Source organism: Argiope bruennichi, chromosome 2 (assembly GCF_947563725.1).
Source record: "Argiope bruennichi chromosome 2, qqArgBrue1.1, whole genome shotgun sequence".
Taxonomy (NCBI): Eukaryota; Metazoa; Arthropoda; class Arachnida; order Araneae; family Araneidae; genus Argiope; species Argiope bruennichi.
In genome coordinates, this window is record NC_079152.1 from 101,991,109 (window position 1) to 102,017,726 (window position 26,618).

Sequence of the window (26,618 nt, forward strand, 5' to 3'; positions counted from 1 at the left end):
CCTTCACAATTACGATCAATAAAAAAACAGAAGTTTAATTTTTTCAATTATAGTTTTAAATTAAAGTCAAACCATTCGTAGATGTTATAATTAGATACTAAAAGACAGAATCCATCAAAATCTGAAGCGGATTAAATAGCTCTAGCAGGAAATTCTAAGGATTTTGATTTCAATTAATGCAACAATAAATGGAGGAATCAGAAGGTGTCATGTAATTAGATAATAAACAAAAGTAATGTCTTGTATCCGAGATATTTTCATTTATCGAGTCAGTTAGATGAATATCCGATTTGGAAGTTCGTGCTACACGATGGCTGTTTTGAGACTGACTGACTTTGTCATTTTCAACCGTAGTCAAAGGTTGAAGACGACAACTGAGACAGGACTCCCTTCCAAACTTTTACACCACACCAGCAAAATAAAAATACGCTTCTTTGACTTGTATTCTATCATTTTTCTCATGAGAAATGAAAAATTTATTTCAAAGTAGCACAAATCACTAAAAAAAATTTATCCTATAATATTGATGAAACCATTTCTTGTTATTTTAAGCACAATGATTCAAGTCTTAAAAGTTCCACTTACCAACATTATTGTTTTTCTTACGATTTAGTATCTTACATTTTGAAAGTCAATCATTATCGTTTTAAACTATATTGTCCACCAATTTTTTATATGCAAATTTTTTCCATCTATTTTAAATAAACAATATTTTCCTTTTTTTTTTTTTTTTTTTTTTTGATGAAAAATTCACAATTTTTAAAACTTTTTTCTCTTGTGCCCCAGGAAGGAATTGAATAGTATAATAGCCTTTTATTTAATTGATTTGAAGTTCAAATTTTTCATATAGAACAACTAAATATATTTTTATGATAAATTCTTATCCAGTTTGTTTATCACTTTTTTTTCATGAAGGATGGAACTGAATATAATATACCAAATACATAGATTATTTATTGAAAATGTATTGATTAAATGAATGTTACAAGCTCGTTAAGAAAATGACATCTTTGAAAAATTAACTTAAGAAAATTATAGATTTTTAAAAACAGCTTTTAATTAATAAGCTTTTTTTTTAACATTCAGCATATATTGATATACAATAGCTACCTCTTATTATGATCACTTCATGATTTTTTATAATATTAATTGGTTGATAATAATAGCCGAACTGAACAAAATCAACTATATTATTATTAGACCAATGTAAAGGGATAAGTAACTCTTCAGGGATATCAATAATTTATTTAAAAAATAACAACTAAAAAAATGATTAATTGTTACCTTTTAACAATTATTCTTTAACAGTCCTCTCATATATAATTCGTACCTAAACAGAAACAGTTTATTCCCTACTTATTTTTGCATCTTTATTGCTTCCCATTTTTGTTTGCTTGAAAATGCCCTCCATTCGTTGATTAAGGAACAGTAAGGATTAAATGAAAACCTTGTATAGTATCCATATTTTTTTTAACAATACAAAGTTTATTTTTCGCAATTCATTGAACTTTTACATCACCATGAAATTACCCATTGATAAAAAAATCTGTTATTTGTTAATAATGATTACATAAAAGTAAGAATATTTCATAATATTTTTCAATTCTAAATTTCAATAAGAAAATGGTTTTTTTTATAACTTGATTATAAAAAAATTATGAATGCTACTTTTGGACCCCCCAAAAATTCTATGTCTAGATTTAATCAAAGTGCTATTTATAGACGATCATTCCTGTAAAAAAGCCAATTCTAGTACTTCTTTTGAATGAGTATAAAAGCTTCAGCAATACACAGAAAATATATTTAATGTTAAGGATTAATGCTTTTTACATAGGATTTTTATTTTTACAAAAACACATAATAAAAGGAAAAGGAAAAAAATATCGCTTCTTCTGATTTTATTTAAATTTCAACCTCCACCTTTTCCGAATCTTTCAATCTAACTTTTGAAAACAAACTCACAAAAATATTATTATAAGGAAAAAAAGGAAGGCTGAAAATTATATAGATATAATTGAAACGGAAATAATGTAAACACCATTTTGCACTTTTGTTTTGTAATTTTTGCAGAGCTTTATTCATGTAATATTTTTTTAAATTTTCAGTTCTTTTGCCAATATTCATTGTAATTGTAATTGTAATAAAAAAAGTTTATAATTAATATAGGGGGAAATGATTCATTTCATTTTAAGGAATAATATACGATTAAATTAAATAATATTAACTATTTAAAATATAATTAACATTTATTGATATCATTTTAAAATAATAAAATGTATTTAAGCTAAGTATTACTAAAATAATAATTTTTATAAAAATTATGTTTAATTATATAAGCAATTTATTGACTAATTAATAAGAATTGCTGTAAACATAAAACTTAAAAAGTAAACGATGTACTTTTTATTTCAAATTTTGCATATTATTTAATTTTTGTTTTTCAGTTTTATTAATATTATTAATTTAATGGAACCGATACAACCAGTTGCCATTGTCCCACCGACGTTCTCTCAACTGTTCACGCGAGGACAATACAGGGACAACAGTAGAGAGACAACAATGGCGCGCAACCATTGGCTTCATGTGAATCCATCTTTAGGAAGATGTTTAGTTCCGACAATGCGGAATGCGTCGTCATGCGCAGTAGCTTCAATGTTGATCAATGTTGTTTTGTCTGGAGTAGGAGACACAACACTCGCACCGTTTATTTTTACATATCGATCTGTATAATCTCGTTATCAGTCTACGACCAATCTGCATTTGCCACTAACCTCTAGTCAGTTGTTCCTTGTGTAGCCTCGAACCAAAGCAGTGTGTAAGGCCTTTTTATTAGTTAAATTCACTTTCTGTTGTGAAGATGCAAGTTGTTGCTAATGCTGTCTGATCTCAGTTGTCAAGTTAGGATATTTTCTTATCATTTTTTACTACATTATTTTTGAAGACCAGTGAACAATGTCTGTAAAATAGGTAAGTGCAACTTAAATATACCTACCTTAGATAAATTCTTAGAATGCATTTTTGAATCCATTAGCTTTTATAATGTTAACCTAAAATTTTAGGCTACAGTTAGTTTGTTTTTTTCCTCTTTTATTCTTTTTATGATGTTCAGAAATCAAACTTATTCGACTGTGTAAATAAAAAAAAGTAGTAAATTATTGGTAAAACATAAGTAACAAATACCAGCTTTCTCGCCAAGGCAGGAAAATATTCTTGTCAAACCTATCAGAACTCGCTAAATATCGTCTGTTCTTCATTGTAGAATATTTGCATTAGTTGAAGTGTTCCGAATCATATTTATGGTAAAATTAAAATGTAGGACAGCATAAACAGCAGCTAAATGTTAAAATTTTTGCATTGTTTATCCGAACGTTTTCCCACGTCTATGGAATATGTGGCTCGTTCTATCCCCAAACTTAATTTTTTATAGGTAATTATTGTCCAAATATAGTTTTGACGGTTATTTATTGTAACACTAAAAACCATTTCTTGTATTCATCTAAGACGGACGCGTTCTTCATTAAAGTGGGAATAGTCGCGTCTTCACTGAGCGGTATATTCTAAATCATTTCGTTTTATCCAAGATGGCGAACTTTTGATTTGTTTTTCATGATTTTGGTGAGCTTGATTAGATCAATCAATATTTCAAGTATTAAAGATTAACAATAGATTTTGTGTGATCATGATTATTTTCATGATGTCTTGAATATTTTATTGTATTATATGTTAACAATGTTCATTTTTTATGAATTCTTTATATATATATATATATATATATATTACATTAATGAGTAAAAGTGTAGTTTTCTTGAACACAAATAATTTTTATTGAATACATTTTCATTTCTGTTATAAGTCAATTACATGTTTCAAAATATTAGTTCTATACAGCACAATTTAAATTTTCAAAATTAGTTTCTTTGAAGTATTAGTTTCTTACAAAGCTCTTATTCATGTTTCCAAATGCTCAGTCTTACTTTTTAAACATTTTCCAAACATAATTTTCATGAAATTAATTGAATAAAGGTGATGATCATAACTTTTTGTAATGATCGTGAATTATTTCCTGATATATTATTAAATGTCAATTTATTTTAAATTCCAAACTTATTTCATGGCTAATTTTATTCCTTACTTACTTCCTTTTATTCTTTACTTCCAGTATTCTCATATATGTTAAGTGAAAAATCTATATGGATTGTACACTACAAGATTTTTTTTTCTAGTACTCTGTGTACTATGTATATGGAACATTATGATTTATGTTTTAGTTGATTTATTTTTATTTTCTGTTGTAATTAATACTTTTGTTGAAAACTTATATCTCAAAGCAATAGCCACCTTTAGTGGGAAGACTCAAAATCTGTCTTGTTTTATTAATGGAAACCTGCAAAATTCTTATTGAAATGTTAACATTTTTTGCACGAATTTTTTTGTTTCATTTTTATTTGTAACTTTGAAATTGTAGAGTTCAGATTTAGTGGTAAATAATAATAGGAAACGAATATCCTTTGTGTCTTATGTAAGGAGCTTTTTGTCTTATGTAAAAAATCAAATCAATCAATATATTCATGGTGAAGCAGCCTGATATATTTGAAGTGAAAGAACTTATGAATTTAATGTAGTATAGTGAATTTTTAGAAGTTATATGTAATAGGTTGATAATTTTTAGAATAAGGAAAAAACAAAGCTCCTATAGTAAACTGTCTATTATCTGTGCTAGTTAAGGAAAAAAGAAAAAAAAAATGTTAGGAAATCTTAAATGTGAAGTAATAAAAATGCTTTTAACACATATAGAATAATTACATCTGAAATGACATCTCATGATTACATATCAAATGAAAGGGCATAGATTATCTTAGTTTTGTTAATAAGTAATAATGTTGTTTTTTTACCCTTGCACATATTAATGCCATATTGGTTCTGTGACTTCTATTCTTGTTCAAAAGTAATAACTTCCAAGAAGTAATTTTATCTTAATGAAATATCTGAATTCAATTTTTATTTTGCCCTTTATTTTATTCTTTTTGATCTGAGGTTTATGAATTTCAATTTAAATATTCCGTATACATGCCATGCAATATATCATATGAAAAACTAGATCTTGTGTTTTGCTACTTGTTTTATTCTTTTTAACCTGGTATTAGAATGTTAGAAAATGTTTTAGTATCAAATATCAAAACATTATTCAAATACTATGATACATTTTTGGAAATAATTTTTTTAACTAATTTATAAATTCCCAATACATTTAAAACTTTTGCTCAATATGAATGTCTAGAAAACCACTTGGTACATTATCTTTTAATTTTTCTCCAACACTAGCATTTCTTCTATCATAGGTTATAAAGTGTTAAAGTCAAAGTTCAAATTGCAAAAGCATTTGACATAGGGAGGTTTTCAGATATTGCTGGAGAAGTCAAAAAATAAATTGCTAATAAAGAATTAGATGATCTTCTAACATCAGCTGTTGATAAAAGCAATGAGAGTGAAGAAGACAAGCACCATTTACTTATAAAGCATTATACAAATTGTGAAAACAGCCTTAGGAACTTTATTATTTTTTTTATTGGTGATTCATCCAAATAAAGAACAAAAGGGACACTTTATAAGAGGCCATTTAAAAATATTTACTTCTTATCATAAAAATATTAAAGACTTGTGTTAATTAAAGTTGCAAGCAAAAATCAGCTTTTTAAAAAAATAATTTGTATTGTGCAATTTCTTATTAAGTAGTTGTAAAAAATTTCCAGTTAACATTTGTTTCATTTTTACCTTTTAATTACAGTAATATTTAGATTTCTTTAAATTATAAATATTTTTTTTTAATTTTAGTTATATGTAATACATAATATTATAGCTTTGTGAAACAATTTTGCTATACACACAATAGATTATGACAGAATTCTCACATGCTACAAGAATTTGTAGATGATCAATTTAAATGGCAAAAAATACATCAGAACCTTACAAAAACAGTAATAATTATGTAGATATTTACTGGAAGGATACTTGGTGGCAAAATTGGAACTTGGTTATTATTTTTTAATTAGTTTAACTCAGCATTTTATTATGCAGTAAACTAAAATAATATTGTATAAAAAAGGGCAACATGAATATTGACACTTTTTGAAGTCACTCTTAATTCAAATACGTATTTCAATCATAATTGAAAAATTGGATTATTCTTTATTATTTTTATTATCAATTGATAAACAAGACGTAGAAAATTTCATTTCATTGAGTCACAACTTAGTAATGGTTTTCACTGTAAGTTGTATTATTGAAATCTTCAAATGGATACTTACAGTATGACAATCAACTTCATATCTAAATTTAGAGGTATCCATATCAGCATATGGTAAGCTAGCCTAATGATGATTTATTAAATATTCCCCTAATTCAGAATTTGATCATAAAAGTCTTTCTTAAGATTTTAAGTTGTGTTTTTCATTATAAGTATATTTGTATATTTCATTTCAAATTAATTCAAAATAATTTTTTCTTATAGAGAAGGAAGTTGAAAGCAGAAGGTTAGAAGAAAAGAAAAAAATTCGGAAGAGTGTAAGAATGGTATGTTTATGTTTGAATTTATTGTTTTAACTATTAGCTTAATTTTTTTTTAGCATAAGAAATGAGGCATAGAGTTTAAAAATACTTTCTGCACTGTTGACATTATGTCGCTAGCAAATTAAATTACAGTTTAGTCAATAATTAATTATATTCCATTACATTTTAACTATATTCATATCCATTATAATTTATCACACTTAGCCAAAGTAGCTGTATACTATATCTATATAAATAATTCATACTTGTATTACAGTATTTTTTTTCTGAAACATTATTCTCTTAATTCTTGTTTTAAGCTTTGCTGACCATTTTAGCTGTATTCTGATTACTTTGATATTTCATGGTTGTTTTATCTACAGTCTTTTCGATTCATTAGATTATTATTGAATTAAAATTAATTGATATGATCAAGATATTCCTAAATAAAAACACAGTTAATTGAACTTCTAATTTTAAAATTATTAAAATATTTTTTTTTTCTTTTGTAAACTGTTTGAGTTAGCTAAATATATGTAATTGATTTGTATTGAACACATCTCATATTTATATTGATATATTACAGGATTAAAAGGAAGAAAAGTCTGAGCAATAACTTTCATTGCTAAATATCAAAAAGATGTGTCAAAAGATGAACATGTGTTTGAGAGCATGTAAAGTTGATATACTAAGCTTAAAAATGAGATACAGAAAAAATGTATTTTAGCAACAAATATATAAAATGTTTCCAAAATTTTATCTGATGCTGGAAATATATTTAAAAATATGTATCGAAAGATGAACATATGTTTGAGAGCATGCAAAGTTGATATACTAAGCTTAAAAATGAGAAGCAGAAGAAATATATTTTAACAATAAATATATTAAAATTATTTCCAAAATTATATCTGTTGCTGGAAATATTTTTTGAAATATGTTGACATACTAAGCTATTCACTAGCGAACTATTTGGACTTTTCACTGTACTGTGACAATAATTGTACTGTGACAATAATAAATAAATAAGAAATAAATACATTTTCATGAAGTTAATAAAAAAATAGAGATTTAAAATAAATCTTATATATATATTGATTATGTTTAAAATAATATTAAAAATTTCTAAAATTGTATCTGATACTGAAAACATTTATTGAATATGTGTCGGTATACTAAACTGAAGGAAAAATCAATAAATATAAATTTTAGCTGATTGATACATATAATTAATTCATAATGTACTTAGTTGCATTTTTTTTCCTTCAGAAATGCTTGAATTTTGTTATGTAATCAGCTCTTAAAAGAAAATAAAAATGAATGCATTTAAAATGCCTCCCCCCCTTTTTTTTTGAGATATGGTAAGAAGAAAGTAAAGAAAATAAACACCCATAATTGTTATAGTAAATGTTTTATTTCAAATATATAATATTGATACTATAAAGTAATATTGATTTATAATATAAAGTAAATATATACTGTTTTGGCCCACGATAGCTCAGTTTTTAGATAACTCTATCACATATAGTAAATGAAACACTAACTCTTGAACTATATCACCATTGCTTTATTCTCAGCACACACTCTCTGTGGTATTCACACACACACTAAAAAGTTATATCATTTCACAACTTGGTGGTGCTGCAAAAAATAGTAGGTAGAGTGTTCTACTGACTTATTGGCGCCAACATTCCGCCCACCTTGAAATATCATTTCAAAATCTCAACATTACAGAAATAAAAATTTAACACATTACTTAATTAGACAATGCAAAAATTCAACAATTATCTTGTACAAAATACAAAAAAAATTTTACACTTTTAAAATAAAATTGAACATTGTACACAAAACATTTCTGAAAAGAAAATATATACGATATTTCAATATGTACTATGAACAAATTAAATATACATTATATATCATTTTAAATAATAAATACAATAATTACACCAGATGTACATTGATTTTATACATGGTAATAAACAAATCTTTGAAATTGCTCTTTTTGTGACTCCTTGTATTTAATATAGAAAGGTCCACAAAAGTCTATCCCAACATCAATAAAAGGATAACTAGCTTTATTGGTTGGGAGAGTTTCCATAATTTGGGTTACAGTTCTAGGTTTATTTTTAGCACAAATGACACACTCGAGAATAATTTTTCTGGCTGTATTTCTGCTATATAATGGCCAATATTCCCGTCTTATCAAATACAACAATGTTTGTGCACCAACATGCCAATATTTAAGATTAAAATATTGCATAACTAACAAAGTGAATTTGTGATTCTTTGGAAGTAATATGGGAAACTTTTTAGTACATGACAAATCAGAATTACTTAATCTTCCTCCAACACGTAAGACACTGTTTGGGCCTAGAAATGTTCTAAATCGAAAAAAAACCTCAATTTAAGGGATTCCTCATTTGTCACATTCATACTAGCCATTTACACCTCAAGAAAAATCGAAGAAAGTAAAAAAAAAAAAAAATACTTTACAAGACTTGGAGAGCAGAATAAATCCAATCGTCAATTAACTGAAGAGAAAATCTTGAAATATCCCACGAAAAGCTGCCACCACAAGAGAAATCGCAGAAAGTAAGAAAAAAATATGTTACAAGACTTGGAGAGCAGTAGAAATTAGAAATTCCCCTCAAAAAGCTGCACTTATACCCAATTGGTTGATATTCAAAGTCAATTCATACCTGATTAGTTGATAATTACATCACCGACATCACCCCATTCTCTTCACAGGGTTGCCAAAAATTAGAGGGGTTGCCATATTGGCAACTTTAGCTTTAAAATTTGGTGCCAAACTTGGCGGTACCCGTCTCTAGGATTTAGCCAACAAGGGTTTGACTAAAGTTAACTTGGCCAACTGCAGTTCCTTGGTGGTTAAAGGACCTGACATTTTTACTCGAGTTTCTCAAATTATTAATAAATCTGAAAATAAAGGCTAAGATTTTAATTATTTTATAAAACTTATTTGACACATTAAGTATATTATCTAAAAATGATGGGTCCACAGCTGAAATTAAACAGCAATTAGTCGGAGTTTTGAGTTCTGCTAAATAAAGTTTCTCAGAAGAAACGTCCCTGTTATGCACAGAACTGTCCGATGGATCGTGGATGTCGTCGAAATCACCAGGAAAGTTCACGACCAGTTCTTGGAGAAAGGTTGGACTAAACCACCATAAGTCACTTTGTTGCATTCTTATTCGATCAAGTCCCCTTGAAATGATGTCAGCTGGATTTTGTTAGGAAGGAAGATGATGCCACTGATTCATTTCTGTGTATTCTTGAATAATAGCCACTCTGTTTGCAACAAATGTTTTTAAGTCTCGTGACTCTTTTCTCATCCATCCACGAAAGCACGATTATAGAATCCGAACAATATGATACTGACGTAATATCCATTTTTAATGCATTTTTTACCTTCTGCATCAATTTGGTGAGCAGAACAGCACTGCATAACTCCAAACGAGGTATAGTTACCTGCTTGATTGGCGACACACGAGATTTACTCGCGATTAGCTTCACTTTCACTTCACCCGCTAAATTGACTGTTCTGGCGTAGATTGCAGCACCATATATATGCCTTTTCAGACGAGTCACAGAATCCATGAAGCTCATTCACTTCCGCGTTTGGAATAACAATACATCTTTCTATGTTAATGTCGTTTAAGTTTGTTAAAGATGTTACAAACTCTTGTCATTCACTAGCTTCTTTCGCGGGAAGCATTTCACCCCAATCAATCTTGAGCAACCACAATTGTTGCATGAATATTTTTGCTTTCGTGATCACTGGCCCAAGTAACCCAAGTGGATCAAAAAGTCTGGCGATAATGGATAAGACCGACCTTTTGGTAGGATGGGCATTATGCTGTAAATCTACTTTAAAGGTAAAGCAGTCAGTATTAGCCTTCCAGGCAATCCCTAAAGTCTTAATTTCATCCGTAGATGAGAACTCATACTCTTTCTCCGTAGCAGGAATAAGCCCAGAAGTATTTCCACACCACTTATGTAATGACATCTGGGCGGTTTTGAGAATGCCAACAAGTTGATGTTGCAAAGTTTTTGTCTCTTCCAATGTACTCGCTCCACTTAAAACGTCGTCCATATAAAAGTCATGACACAAGACTGATGCAGCACTTGGAAAGTTTTTTCCTTCGTCAATGGAAATTTGTTTAAGTGTTCTCATGGACCATCAGACCGAACTGGACCATGTTTTGGCCCACGATAGCTCAGTTTTTAGATAACTCAATCACATATAGTAAATGAAACACTAACTCTTGGACTGTATCTCCATTGCTTTATTCTGAACACACACTCTCTGTGGTATTCACACACACACACACTAAAAAGTTATATCATTTCACCACTTGGTGGCGCTACAAAAAATAGTAGGTGGAGCGTTCTGCTGACTTATTGGCGCCAACGTATACAATTGTTAAATTATTCATGTAGGATATAACAACCTGTTAATGTTTAATTAATTCAAAAAGAAATAATTAAGCTAAATAAAGAAAAATCACTCAACTTCATGCGTCAAAAAAAAAAAAGTAAACAGGGAATACTGACACCGACAAAAACAATGAAAGCTGTAATATTAATATTTTGCCTGTAGTCTTTTAGATTTTATCACTGCCTTTAATTGTGTAGGCATAGCTGTGACAAGTTTTTTTTTGTTAGTTCGAGGAGTTTTTTTTTTTTTTTAAAGATATGTTTATAAATCTTAAATGGGGTATAGATCAGGTGACTGTGGGAGATGATCCTAAGTCTTCGGAACACAATAGTTACTATTCTTTCAAAATCTTTGATCCTTGTTAGGGATCGTTACTATGTTGGAAGATCTAGCTTTGTGACTATCCCAAATTCACAACACTAAGGGCAATATTATCTTTTAAAATATTTAGGTTGTCCATTTTGTTCATTGTAGATTCGACAAATATTAAATTACAGACCCATGCTGCCACCATACATCCCCAGATCTTAACGGATACACCTCCATGTATAATTGTCTTAACTGGATTCTTTTTTTTTCTATATTTTTGCGAGCTTCTGTGTGCCAAATAATTCAGTTTTTTTTTTTTTTTTTTTTTTTTTTATCTCATCACTAAATAAAATATTACAAAAATCTAAATCCTTATTAAGGTACTTTTTAGCAAACTTTTCTTTAGACTTTTTTCTGGCTCGAAAGTTTATTATCAATTTTCTCGTTTCTAGTGCTATCTGTTTCCCTATCGCAAAATCTCCCAGATTTTTTCTAGAAATTTACATAAATTGAGGTGTAATATACGACTTTGACTTATATCAAGATCCTCTAAGAAAAAAGTGGTAATATCTATAAAATTAACACATTTGACGGAGAAAGAGTTACGAGTGTTCACTTTTTTTTGACTCATAAAATTGGTTGTTCTCAGGTTCAAGTTGAGTTATTGCTTTATATATTATATTTTGATTGAATGCTTATAAGTTATTCGATTCCGCTTAAATTAGTTAATAATTGTATATATCTACTTTATAAGTCAATAATATATTTGTAATAACATTTTCTAAATCAGTCATTGCTGTTTACTGTCTTTTGACTCACTGTATGTCAAAAATCATTGGTACTTCTGATATATTTTGGCATAGGAAAAAAATCAGAGCTGAAGTATTTATTAAACAAAGTTAATTCTTTATTATGTTACTTTTTTCTGTATTAGATTTTTAAATAAGTCTACAAATGGTATAGAATATGTGACTTTCTGCGAGTAATTTTTTAATAGTGTAATTTTAGAAGATATTTAATAATTTTAAAACCTTTGTTTAATTCAACATTCGAATACATCATGAATTCATTTAGATTTTTAAAATGGAATTTATTATTTGAAGATATATGAAAAACAACTGTGAGCAAATAAATAAGGTATTTGTAAATATGTATCTAAAAAAACGATTTTTACACAAACATATATTTAAAAAAAATATAAAGGCAAAAAAAAAATTATCAGAATTTAAGTTTACTCTCTGATGTTTACTTTATTTTTAATGATAACTTAAAAAAAATAAATGTCGTTAGTAAATTTTCTTATATTTAAGTAGCTACTGGCAACGATAGTTCAAAAAATGGAAATGATGCTATATGCAGCTTGAATTATCTCTGCTTATGTATACAGTGTTAGTTAGTGACCTTAAATTTATCTTATTTCATACACATGTAATTAAAGAACAATACAATCATGTAAATCTGTTACAAACCAATAAAAATTACCTTATTTTTGATAGTATTATTAACCCAATCTAAATTTCTTATAAAATGTGAAAGGTGTATTTTCATTGATCTCTAATGTAATTAAATGACAGTTTCATATTTATTGAAGAAAACTTAGATTTAAAGTTTAAATTAGTTCCAGACTCTCTTTTTAAAATGGGAATATTTCTGGCATGTTTGATATGATTCAATTTTATTATAACGATTAATAATTATATTAGATTAAGAATCTTTTTAAAAAGGCAATGCTTTTTTTAAAAATCCATATTTGTGTTTGTTGGAGGCTGAAAAACTTTATTGGTGGTAGTTATTTGATCTTATTATTAAGAAAATATCAGGTTTAAAGGTAAGTAAAATCAGGAGAAATCAATAATATCCTTGTAATCTGGATATACCTCATTAGGAAAGTTTTAGCTAAATTGATATTTTTTACTGCTTAATTAATTCTGAAATTTTTGGAAAACTGTTAACATAACAAAATAATTAAAAAGTCCCATTAAAACGCTGTAAGAGAATTCTCTATTTTTTATTCAATAAATAGGTGTAATTTATTGTTTCAAGAATAAGAATTAAATGCATGATCATTTATGTTATGGTGTTTAACTATGCATACAGAATGCTTCCAAAATCATAATCCAACCATAATTCCATCTATAAAAATTTGTTTCCCAAGAGGTATTTGTGATTGGCAGTTTAAAAATAATTTTGGGAGAAAATGATACGCTGATTTCCTAGTTATGGGGTTCTGCAACATTTTAGATTTATACTTCATTAAAAAAAATCAGTGCATTTTGGATGGAGGTTTGTATAATTAAACGTTATAAATTAATATTATTCAATTATATTGTTAAATAAAAGTTTGTGTAATAAATATGGTGGATAGTAATACAAATAATAAGTTTTATAATTATGCGAAGAAATGACCTTAATTGTAAGCAATATCGATTTATTGGGCTTACATTTTCATTGATATCAAGTATGGTCCAAGTTGCAGTTATGCTCTATATTTGATTAATAACATGAATGAAAATGTAATTTAGCAAAGATATATGCTGAAAGACATTAAAAATATCTTAGGGGGGGGGAAACATATTTTTAAACAAAGTATCACTTATTTTTAAACAAAAATTGCATATTTTATTTATCTATTTTTTATGATTTGAAATACTTTTTAGCCTAATATCAGAAAAACACAATTCTCTTTAAAAAATTTTATTTTTAAAATTTTTAAGGAAGTAGAAATGAAACTAATGACTTAGCAACAATTTGCATGCGGTATTTTTCTACATTATTGATTAGTTGTTCACTATATAAATAATAAGAATGAGAACAGAATGTCATTTTGCGCATACTTTGATTTTTTGGTGTAAAAAATTGCAACAAAAAATAATATAATGCACAGCAGTCAAAAAAGACTTCTGTAACTTTTTTTTATATATACTATCGCATCTTCACAAATTTGTTGTTAATGAAAATGACTCGAGGGAACAAGTTTGTTCCAATCAACTTTGTGGAGGTTGCGTAAAATGAATGAAAAGAGCAAATGGGCTGTAAAAATGCGTTTTATTTTGTTGCGTATTTTGCGAGACTGTCCAGGTTGGCGTAGTTAGAGTGCGTCGAGGAAAGATACTCCGCTGCCAAAGGCGTGATTTTACAAGTACGGAACATCCCAGCCGGCTCTGAAATATGCATATGTTTCAATATAGAAAAATGTATATAAAGTTTCATCACTAATTTTGACACATAAGAGTAAAAAAACAAACAAAGAACACAATAATAATTTGCATAAGGAATACAATTAGCGTAATAATTAAACAAATACAAATAAACATTTCAATTAAAATAAAAATTACCTACAGTAGGTAAAATGCAAATTTTAAAAATAGGTCTTCTAAAATTTTCTTTTGCAGTGCTTATATCTGCTACTCTGGCATTATCATCTGAGCTTGAAATTACCTTAATGACTCGACCTACAGGCCATTGGTATGTTGGAAGTTGAATGTCCTTTATTAGAACTAGCATGCCTGGAGTTAAATTTTGTTTTTTAAGCAGCCACTTTGAACGCTATTCTAAATGGCTCAAATAACTGTTCTGCCAATGTCTCCAAATAGTTTGCACTAACTTTTGAGTTCGTTGTCATCGATTGAGAAGATTGTGTCCTTTTATCGATGAAGTTAGGTTCTGGGATATAATTTATAGGTTTTCCTATGAGGAAATGACCTGGAGTTAATATTTGCATTTCGTCAGTCTCAGTTGGTAGAGGAGAGAAGGGTCGCGAGTAATTACTGTTAAAAACTCTTCGAGTATTATTCTTGCAGGATTTACCACTCTCTTAAAATGATATTTAAATGCTTTCACGCCTGCCTCCCAAAGACCGCCGAAATTGGAAGTCCTAGGGGGCAAACATTTTCATCTGATACCTTAGGAGGAAAGCATATTCGAAACGTTTTCGCTACCTATCATTAGTTTGTATAAGCATTTAATCTTTGCGGAAGCACCAATAAAATTAACAGCATTATCGTTAAAAATTGTGGAGCTTTCGCCACGTCGCCAAAAATAATCTTTTTAGCATTGCGATTAGAGCTAAAGAAGTTAAATGCGAGACAAACTCAATGTGTACAGCTTTGGTTGCATACATACATATACATACAAATAAAGCAACATATATTTTCTGAAGAGTACCCTTTCATTGCCCCTTAAATTTTATTTCGAAGAGCCCGCATAAATAGATTCCTGCATTTAAAAATGCTGAACTAGGTGTAACTCTTTCTGCTGCTAATCGCTTTCCACCAATTAGCCAATATTTTAAACGAATAGTAGAGCTTGAGGACCTACATAAGTTTCGTTTATGATAATACTGAAAAATAAGTGTAACTAATTTATTTCCCACTGGCAGAACAATTGGATGTTTCTGATTAAAATTTAAATTAGAATGCGCAAGTCTGCCACCTACCCTAATTTGTCCATCGGATAGATCTATGAAGGGATTAAGAAATTTCAACTAACTCGTAGATGGAACTGACGTTCTCTTTTCTAAAGCCGAGATTTCAGTAGTAAAATGCTTTACCTGTACCAATTTTAAGAGTACCTTTTCAGCGTTCATGTATTCCTCTTGTTTGAGAAATCCCTTTTCCTTTTCTGGAAATTTGCAATTTCGAACAAACCTAAAAATGAATGCTAGAATTCTGATTAGTTTATGAAAATCATTTATATCAGTGAAAATCAGTGATAGCATGTAAATCATCTAAAAATTTAGAGTCATTATTTAATGTCAAAGTTATTTTGGAAACTGGCTTGAGCTCATCTATATAAAGTTTGTCGATTGAGCCACTAGAAATTGGCACAATCTGAAAAGCAGGTAAGTTTAATTTTGAAAAGTCTGGTCCTTGAAACCATAGTTCACTGGTTGCAAGGGTCTTAGCATCAAATCCTCTGGAAAGCAAGTCAGCAGGGTTAAGCTCTGATGTTATATGCTGCCACTGGAAATCTTTCGATAGTTTCTAAACTTGAGACACTCGGTTGCTCACAAATGTCTTGAGCAAGTTAGGAGTCTTTATCCAGGATAGGGTTATAGTTGAGTCTGAATATAGTATAGCAGAGTCAATTTGTAGCCTCAGTGCATCTATTACTTTCTGCGTAAGTTTTGAAGGAAGTAGATAAGAACAAAGTTCAAGTCTGGGGATTGTGGAGATTTTGGTTTGTGTTACCCTTGACTTACTACAAAGGAGTTGCGTAGTTACTTCATTGGAGTCAGACACAGTTTGTACGTAAATTGCAGACATGATGAGGCGTCTGCAAATCCAAGTATCACAACAGACTTGGAGAAAACTTGAAAAAAACATCTCGGAACACGAATGGATTCAATATTATCTGATAAGATCTTAATGAAGTTCTCCCACTGTTTGAAAACATCTGTTGGTAGTGTCTCGTCCCAGTCCAATTTAAGTAACCACAACTGTTGCATGAAAATCTTTGCTGTGGCTATGAGCGGCCCCAGGAGTCCGAGGGGGTCATAGATGCGAGCTAATTGTGAAAGCACTATCGTTTGGTGTATTGCAATCTGTGCTGGAGCTGGTGCAGGCCTTATGCGTAAAGGAATCACTTAAACTGTTCCAAAACATTTCTAGAGTTTTGACCAGTATTTCCTCAGAATTGCGGTCAAGTGTGAATTCTTTAAGTTTAGTTGATGAAGGCTTATTGGAACACCACTTGTGCAAAGTCATGCTTCCTCGTTGAGGCAACTGTGTTAGTTCTCATTTGAATTTTTCAAACTCGCTAAGTTCTGAAGCACCGGAGAAGCAATCATCCTTATAGAAATCCTGGAGTACAGCCTTGGAAGCTAATGAAAAGTCTTTTCCTCCTCTAGGGTAAGTTTTTGTAAACCCTTTGTTGCTAAGTTGGAGCGGATATGGTTCCATATGTCACTGTGCGTAATTCATACACTTTAGTTGGTGTGTTTTTATTGTTCTTCCATAGAATTTTTAGAAGTTTGGTTTGAAAAGGATTGATCTCAATCATTCTAAACATTTGTTTAATATCTGCGGTTAATGCGTAAACGTGTTGTCTGATTCTGTTTAGAATCGAGAAGAGATCTTCCTGAAGTACTCCTCCCTTGCATAGTAAGTCATTTAAAGAATGTCCACTGGACGATTTAGCATTCGCATTGGAAACTACACGAAGCTTTGTAGTTTTGATGGATGTGCGTAACACTCCGTGATGTGGTAGATAGTACCTGTTTTCGACATTTGAATTTTCTTTCACCTCTTCCATGTGTAGTAATAATTCGTATTCGTTGAGGAATTCTGAATAAAGCGTTTGCATTGCGGGATCACGTTCCAAACGCGTCCATAACTGATCTAGTCTTTTTGATGCGACTGCCTTAGAATTTCCTAAAATTTCTTCGGAAAAATCAGGTTTGAATGGCATTTTTACAACAAATCTACCATCCAGTTTTCTATAATGCGTCTTTGCGAAATGTTTGTTACAATATTTTAACTCATCGTCGCTAATTTCATTTGTTTCGATTTCTTCAATTTCCCAAAAGCGTTTTGAGAGTTTTATTAAGAGTATCTAAGTTTTTAGTTAAAAAACAGTGTTAGGAGCATTATAAAGATTATTGCCTGAAATAACCCCTGAAACAAGATAACCGAAACAACTAGATTGCAAGAATAAATTGTCTGCCAATTTTATTTTATCTTCATAATGAGAAAAATAATTCTGCTCCTAATAGAATATCTATTTTTTGAGGAATAAAAAATGATGGATCAGCTAGTTTAACTGACGTTCAAAATATTTAATTTTTAAGAAGGTGTGAAATTAGTTATATTAGGAACAATTATTAAATCTATTTCCCAATGCGAATCATTATTTTCATTAGATAAAAGAGCATATACTTTTTTCTTGATATTTAATGACGTATCATTTAAACCGCAAATCGGTTTATTTTTTATTTTTTCAATCCTAATAAATATGGCGCGGAAGACGAAAGGAAAGAAGACTCACTGGCGGAGTCAAGGACGCCTCTTAAGGGTTTAAATCCCCCTCCCCCTGCATCTCTGACATATATTATAGCTGTGTTTATTAAAATGCTCTTATTTCCGTTACGGAAAAACGAAAAACCAGGGTTTTCTGGCACCTGTGCATCAATAGATTGTGATTTATTAATTTGAGGATTCCTTTCCTGAAAGTGGGTAGGCGATGTGTATCTGGTTTCACTCTCGATTATTTTGAGTATTTGGCATGATTGACGGCATAGAATATTTAAGAAGCAATGATCTAATTTTTTTTTTTTTTTTTTTTTTTTACAAGCGAAACAAGAACTTTTAAGTTACATTTAGAAAATGGGTGAAATTCACTTAAACAATTTTTACAAAGCCAAATGTTTTAACTAAATCTAACCTATTGGATAATTTCATTTCTTTAAATACATTGCAATGATACAGCACATGTGTTTGCATTTTACAAGCGATACACAACTTAAGAGATTTATCTGCTTTGACAAAAAAGGATTTCAATCTATCAGGATTATATTTAGAAGGAACGTTAGTTTGAATATTATTTAAAATGTGGCATCTCCTTTCTAAGAATTCTAGAAAATTATCGAATTCAGGCACTTCGTTGTCTTTTAATGTTAACTCAAATTGTTTGCGGTGTCTCGATCTAATTTTTCGAGAATAATATTTAATAGCAAAGTGTAAAATATCCTCAATAATTACTATGGATGTGATATGAGAGAACACTTTAATTGCGCATAGAAAGTTTCGAAAGCATTATTTACGTCGATAAAACGAAATCTGAATTACATTGGAGTGTAGTTGAGTTGCAACTAGTGTGACCCTTACATAATCTCCCACCTTGCAATTTTATGGAGTACCTGAAATTGCAACAAAAGTTATAAATTGAGTCTATTGGGAATTTTAATACGCCGGCCAGCTTTAGTGATAACATCAGGAGCTACTTTGGTTATATAATCATCATCTTCACTGGAATCTTGATCTGAAACAACTGGAGTTGCAGGAAGTTGAGTGTTTGTGTCTATATCCTTTTGCTGAGCAAGGAATGGTAATTTTTCAAAACTTCTGATTTCCAAGGAATAAAGTCTCTGGAATGGTCTTAATTTTTCCCCTTGAGCTGTTTTTGCTCTGGCGATTCTTGAATGTCCATCTGCTCCAGGGAGGACTTCAATTACAATTCCTAAGGGCCAGTGAAGGCGTTTTCCATCATTTTGAAGGAGAATTATGTCTTCAACATTCAAAGATTCATCTCGGGTGTGACGACCTTTATGCATTAACATTGCTAAGTATTCGTTGCAAAATCTCGTTCTTAAATCATGCCGCAGTTTTTGAATAAAATGTAATCTTCTATTTAGACTTTTACTGTCGATTTCATCTAAATCAGTTGTATCACTACTAGGAAAGCCTTGCAAGAAACAAGCAGGTGTCAATGGCTTTAGACCTTCTGAATTATCTTCAATATATGTGAGAGGCCCAGAATTTATTGTAGCTTCACAGTCACATATAAGAGTTTCCAATTCTTCATAATCAATACTCTTTCGGCCCAAAATTTTCCTTAGTATTTCTTTTAGCATGCGGATCATCCGCTCCCTCCATCCACCTCACCATGCAGCAGTTGGAGGGTTGAAATTCCATTTAATTTTTTTGATAGTGTAAAACGACATGATCTTCTCCCAATCTACATTTTTCCAAGGCATACTTAAACCAACGAAGTTTGTGCCGTTATCAGTGTAGATTATGTTAACTCGACCTCTCCTAGCAAAAAAATCTTTTTAAAGCCATTATAAAGGCTTCTGTGGAAAAGGAATGGACTAATTCAAGATGAACAGCCCTATAAATAGCACAGGTAAAAAGGACAATCCATGTCTTTTCTCCAGAACGCAAAAACAATGGGCCTGCCAAATCAATCCCTGTAACTTCAAATACTGCAGCAACTTTTATTCTATTTTTAGGAAGAGGTGCTAAAGGTGACTCAGTAGGTTTGGCTTTAAATCTTTTGCAAGTAATACAATGAGAGCTTACTTGTTTTTTTGATAGAAATAATCCAGTAATTTTCCCTCAAATTGGAAATGAGAGTTCGAAGTCCGGCATGCTGCAACTCGCAATGCTTCTGTAGTACCAATCGACGAATAATTTCATGGTCACCCGGCAACAGTATTGGGCACTTAAAATTCTCTTCTTCTTCTCCCAGTATGAGTTTAGTTCTAACTTTTAGAATGTCGAAATCATCTTTGAAAGTTTGCATATTTTTCAATGCTTTCATCTTCTTCCTGCAAAACTTTCCTTCCGAATTAGCTTTAGCAAACAGTTTTCTGCTGATTGGACTTCTTCATAGGTTAGTTCGGTTTCCTTACATTTTTCTTTAAGGCGACAGTTTTTAATGAAACGTAGTATCCACGCCAGCATTCTTAAAATCTTCGTATATTTCGAGAATTAAAGTAGATTGTCATTAAAGTTAACTGATTCATGCTCCACATTACTAACTATTGTTTCCCTTTTCTCCGATTCAACTAAATTTTCATCAATAATTTGTTTTTCATTCAGCCAGAATTCTTGTGACTTTAATAACCATTCTGGACCTTCCCACCACTTGCTCTTCAATAAAATCTTTGCATCACAACCTCTTGAAGGAAGGTCTGCCGGATTCATACGACCTGGCACGAAATGCTAGTTATCAGAATTGGTATATTTTCTTATTTCAGTTATCATATTTCTTACAAATGTATTCCAAGAACTATCCCGTTTAATCCAAGTTAAGACAACAGTCGAGTTGGTCCAAAAGTACATTAAATTTTACCTCAAATCCATCTGTCACCTGGCAGTATAATCGGGATAATATAAGAGATCCCAACAGTTCCAATCAAAGAATTGTAATTTCCTTTGTTGGTGACACTCTTGATTTACTTGCTACTAATTGAACTGAAATTTTCCCGTTATATTCAGCACGAAAGAAAATAAATGCAGCATAAAAGACTTCACTGGCGTCACTGAAACAGTCAAGACTTATCTGAGAATCTTTAAAAGGATTTGAAAATAGTCTTCTTGGAATTTTCTAAGCTTTTAGCAGATTTACATGTTTGTACCAGGCTAAAAATTCATTACATATATCTGGTGTAAATACATCATCCCAATTAATTTTTCTTTTCCATGTTTTTTGTAGAATGATCTTTGGAACTAGAGTAGTTGGACTTGTAAATCCTATTGGGTCGTAAATTCGTTGAGCAATAGGTAATGATGTTCGTTTAGTTAAATTTTCTTCTGAAATTTTAATAGCACTGTTAAAAGAAAGTTCGCCCTTTTCAGTATCCCAGGAAAGTCCTAGTATTAGAATATATCTCTTTTTTGTTTCTTCTACAATTTTTTCAGAAGCAATCCAACCTTATAAATCAAATTTGGCTGCAGACATCAGTTCTTTAGCTTCAGAAATAAATCTGGCCGCCTCTTCCCTAGTTTCTAAACTAGTTATGCAGTTATCTACATAAAAAGATTTTTCAAGTTGACGAGCTGTTTCCTTCCTTCCATCTGGAGCATTCTCTAGATGATGAGCTATCGTTGCCTCAAGTAAAAATGGACTAGGAGAAGCACCAAATACCACTCGACAATGTCTCAAGGTGATCAATTCCTCTCTTCTTGAAAAATCTTTCCACCATAAAAAATTAAAGTAATCTCTATCCTTTGGGTTCAGGCTGATTTGCTAAAAGGCCTTTTTAATATCTGATGTTATTCCAATAGCATTTTTTGCGAAATTGCATTATCAATTTTGGTACTAATTCTAATAAATTTGGCCCTCTTCTAAGCAATTATTCAAGCAATTTCATTTAGAGTCTTTTGCTGAGGCATCGAAAACTGGGCGAATCTTTGTAGTTGTATCTCCTGTCTTTATTACAGGATGATGAGGTAAATGGTGTCTTTTATTCGTATCTTCATCTACAATTTCGATAATTCCCTCTCGAATCCACTCATTAAACACATCATCATATCGAATAAGATTTTTTGTAGTTGACATCAAACGCTTAGTGGCTAATTCTTTGTTGCTTTCTAACTCTGGATATCCACTTTTCCGCCGCAAACATGCCTCCTATCTCTTGTCTTAATTTCTTTTAATAGTTTTACGGAAAAATTCAACTGTTTCTTCATCGGCTACCTGCCTTGATTTAATTTCTACAGGATCTCGTATACCGATGGCATCTAGGCTCCATAATTCCGTCAAATCAAAATTGGCAGCATAAATAATATTCTCCAAAGATTTTGACTGTTTCGTTTATTTACCTTGAAGTGTCCATCCGAGTTTTGTTTTTATGGCTACTAATTTTTTATCAATGATTTAATTGATCCCGTCAGCAATACACCAAGATAATCTTCTCCTATTAATAAATCTATTACAACAGTGTCTTCCCCTGTATCACTTCTATTTTTTTTTTTCTCTTCAAAATGGGGAAAATTTCAGGATTATTTACACGAGGAATAGCACCACATATTTTCTCTTCATTTAAAACGGAAATGTGCCTGAAATTTGAACACAAGCTTTGCAATGTGATGTTATATACATTATGGGACTTTTGTTTAGTTTCAGTGCCCCCCCCCCCAAAAAAAAAACATTTCTTTCCATGACAAAACATTTCTTGATCTACTGGTTCCAATCACAGTTTATCCACAATATCCGTTTTTTATGAAAGATCTCTCAGCACTGTTATCGATCCTCGGATAATTAAAGATCTGTCTTTATTTATTGATTATTTTCACCAATATCGTTAACAATAATGTAGATGAATTCCTTGGTGACAAGAGAATCTTGGCATCTAATTCAGGTTATGGATTTTGTTTTGTTTGATTTATATTTGTACACATGATACTATGATGTTTTTTCTTGCATACAGTGCACTTTAAATAGACCCTACAAATCTTCGAATTATGACCTGGTTTCAAACAAATAAAGCACGCATCCTTCTTCTTTAATATTTCTCTTTCAGTGACATATCAGGAGCTTTAAAGCATTCTGTGTATGCTTGACTAATTACAAAATATGCATTGTTTGTCATTTTTATCAGTTCTTTTCTTTTCATTAGATACAATACAAGCTGCTGTAGGAATTTTATCTTTCGATTTAATTCTTTGGAACTCTTGATCTTTCGCAAAACCGGATCGAGCAAGTTGTAATCTCACATCACTTTCGACTTCCGATAGAAGAAATTCTAACAAGTTTCCCAAAATATTCGGCTTGACTTTATTTTCAACTCTGCTAAGTGTTCGATTCCCACTCTTTTATAAGATCTTCTGGAAGAGCTGACTCTACTAATGGATATAGCATTGCTTCGTACTTTTCAGATGTCACTTCCTAATGTCTCCAATGCTCTTAACTGGGTTTCTAATTTATCATAGAGCACGTAAAGTGAAATTTTCTCCATTCTTTGCTTGCATTAAAACAAGATTCAAAACTTGACGAACTTAAATTTGGATCTACAACTCATCTTTAGCGAAACGCTATTTCAATTGTGCAATAGCTTTATTATAATCTGCGCCTGACGGCGGAAAACTTTCAACTAAATCTCTTGCCGATGAACTAATTTCCGTCGCTTGCAAAAGATATTGAAATTTATCATCCGAATCAATACTCTATCATCATCGTGATTTTTTTTTTAATTGTCCCCAGAATCCGAACCAGTTCTTTATATCGCCGTCAAAACGTTTTAATTCCAAATTCGGAAGGCGAAAAGTTCGTTTTGTTTCATTTCATACACCAGAAGTATCGCTATTTTTTTCTTTCGTAGACAAAACAAAATCGACTTTCGTTTTCATAGCAATCCACTCATCGGGATAATTTTCCGTTATGTCAAGGTAATTAGAAAATTATTCTTCAATATTTTCCATTTTTGGACCCTTTTACTCTAATTTTTTCATCTAATTCAAATAACCTTTCAGCTTTATCATTTAAATTTATTAAATACCCGTATCAATTCAATTTTACTTACCAGTTCCGTTTTCACAGCATTTTCAACAATTTCGTAAATAATCGCCTGAGTTGTATTCTCTCCCGTTTTAAATAATCCATAGTCCTGTCACGGACGCCAATTTGTAAAATATCTTCAATAATTACTATGGATGTGATATGAGAAGACACTTTAATTGCGAATATTTACATAGAAAAGTTTCGAAAGCATATTTACATCGAGAAAAACGAAATCCGAATTACATTGAAGTGGAGTTGAGTTGCAACTAGTATGACGCTTACAGCAAAGCGTTTGTTATGACTCAATGCAAATTCTTTTTTCGTTTTAAATATATTTATTTTCACAACACGGCACAGAGATAATGAGGCTATTTACAGTAGAGAAAGTTATTCTGCATAGAATACGTACATAATATTGATGAAAACTTATATAAATACTATTAAAAAGCGTAAGTTAACGTAATCACATCAAAGCCAATTTTTATTTTTATTTTTCCGTAACCTAAACTAAAAATAAGTTGCCAAATTCCAAGTTGGAATAAGCTAAGAGTAGAATTTAAAGAAACAGGAAATACAAAACTTAATGGTGAGTGACAACAGCGTTGAATAATTTCTCTTGCGAAATCTAAGATTTTTTAAAATGGTATCCAATATATTGCATAGATCTTTGTCTGATTCATGATTTAAGGGATGAACATTTATTTAGGTGACAGTTAATAATTATTCTCTTGTTTTCATAGCGTTACTCTAAAGAATGAAATAGAGAAGAAAAGTTATCGTCAGCAGTTTCTATGATTTGAGCTTCTCCTTTAAGAGATCCGCGTAAATAATGCAGTTTTTCATTTTCAGAAAGTTTAGGATTTTCACGAATTAGGCTATTAAATTGAGTTTTGAATAAATTACATTCCTCGAATTTTTCGCTGAAAAACGGAAGTGGAATTTTTGGAAGTTTGATGAATGCCTTTTTAGGCTGATCACTAATAATAGAGTCATTAACACTTAGAATATGCACAGAGTCAATTTTTATAGTTTTTAATTTATTAATAGAGGTTTTAAGACTTACCTCTAATTTTTAAATGAATAGAAGTTTTAAGACTTACCTCTAATTTTTAAATGAATAGAAGTTTTAAGACTTACCTCTAATTTTTGAATGTCATCATCCACTTCGAATAGAGAGGTTCCGACTTTCTGGAAATCTTCTTTTTTGGCGATTTTGTAGTTGTCATCTTTTAATTCTTCGAATTTGTGTTCGATATTTAATACAATGTCCAGTTGAGCTTGAAGCTCAGGAATGTCCATCTTGTTTTGTCCTTCAGTAAGGGCATTATTTAATTTTGTAAGCTGGTTTTTGATGTTGCCACGCTTGCGATTAAGCGATGTGATATCTGTCATATTTAGCGTAATGAATTCATTAAATTGAATGATAAGAATTATTCCATAGGATCTGGATAACCTCCGGGTCGCTTAAGACCTAAATGTGCGGAGGTTGCGTAAAATGAATGAAAAGAGCAAACGAAATGTAAAAATGCGTTTTATTTTGTTGCGTGTTTAGAGAGACTGTCTGAGAAATTATATGGTTGCCAGGTTGGCGTGGTTACAGAGTGCTCCGAGGAAATATGATCTGCCGCCAAAGGCGTGATTTTACAAACATCAACTTGGTTTATGGAAGATCAACTATTACTCGGAAATGTTTTCTTTATAAATATCAATAAGTGTGTTTTTTTTTTGCTGAAATATTTGTTGTCACAAAATTAACCTCTAAAATTTTATGGAATTCTGATGGTAATTCGAGAGTTCAAGGGTTTTGAAAAATGCTGTTTCCCTTATGAGTCTTATGATCTTTCCATACCTCGGGAACTATGACATAACCCTGAAAAATTTTTCCAACTCATTCAGAAACTGTTGCATTTTATAAAATCACGAAATAAGTGTAGAAAAAACATTTAATATTTTTGAATGAATTTTTAGACATGAATGGGCGGAAAGAAGTTAATTGTAACGTATTTAAATTTTTCCATAGTAGCAAAGCTGACATGTTAAAATGTCGGAGTACAAAAAAAAAAAAAAAAAAAAAAAAAAATGTGGGCATACCTGAAAAAATTTCAAAACATTCACAAAAATTGTATAAAACTCCCATTGCCGATTTACAACACCCACTTTTTGAGGAACCGTATATTAAATTAATTTGTATTTATAGATCTACTCTTAGTGAAGCACGAGCTTCTATGGCCGTTATAATATCATAGTTGACTAAATATTAAATTTATACTCATATTAGACTATTTTAATTAAAATTTTGTCTTCTTTTAAAAAATTAATGTTGTTGTTTTTCCACTCAAACGATATAAAATTTTACTGCAAG

At 30.5% G+C, this 26,618-nt stretch overlaps 3 protein-coding genes across 4 annotated transcripts in view; 1 reads left to right on the top strand and 2 right to left on the bottom strand.

Annotated features, from left to right (window-relative positions):
• Window positions 1-2,700: 2,700 nt before the first annotated feature.
• LOC129961958 (uncharacterized) overlaps window positions 2,701-26,618 on the top strand; it is a 47,222-nt gene continuing 23,304 nt past the window's right edge. The window contains exons 1-3 of one of the 2 annotated variants that reach the window (XR_008783858.1): window positions 2,701-2,967; window positions 6,509-6,570; window positions 7,133-7,543. The gene's annotated coding sequence lies outside the window, so the exon portion shown is untranslated. Of the gene's footprint in view, window positions 2,968-6,508; window positions 6,571-7,132; window positions 7,544-26,618 lie in introns of those variants that run through there. The other variant, XM_056075608.1, reaches the window with a different exon arrangement.
• LOC129962268 (uncharacterized) lies at window positions 9,784-10,164 on the bottom strand. Its single transcript, XM_056076012.1, has one exon. It carries the CDS (start codon window positions 10,162-10,164, stop codon window positions 9,784-9,786), a length of 381 nt encoding a protein of 126 aa, XP_055931987.1.
• On the bottom strand, window positions 17,189-17,722 carry LOC129962269 (uncharacterized). The gene has a single exon (XM_056076013.1). It carries the CDS (start codon window positions 17,720-17,722, stop codon window positions 17,189-17,191), a length of 534 nt encoding a protein of 177 aa, XP_055931988.1.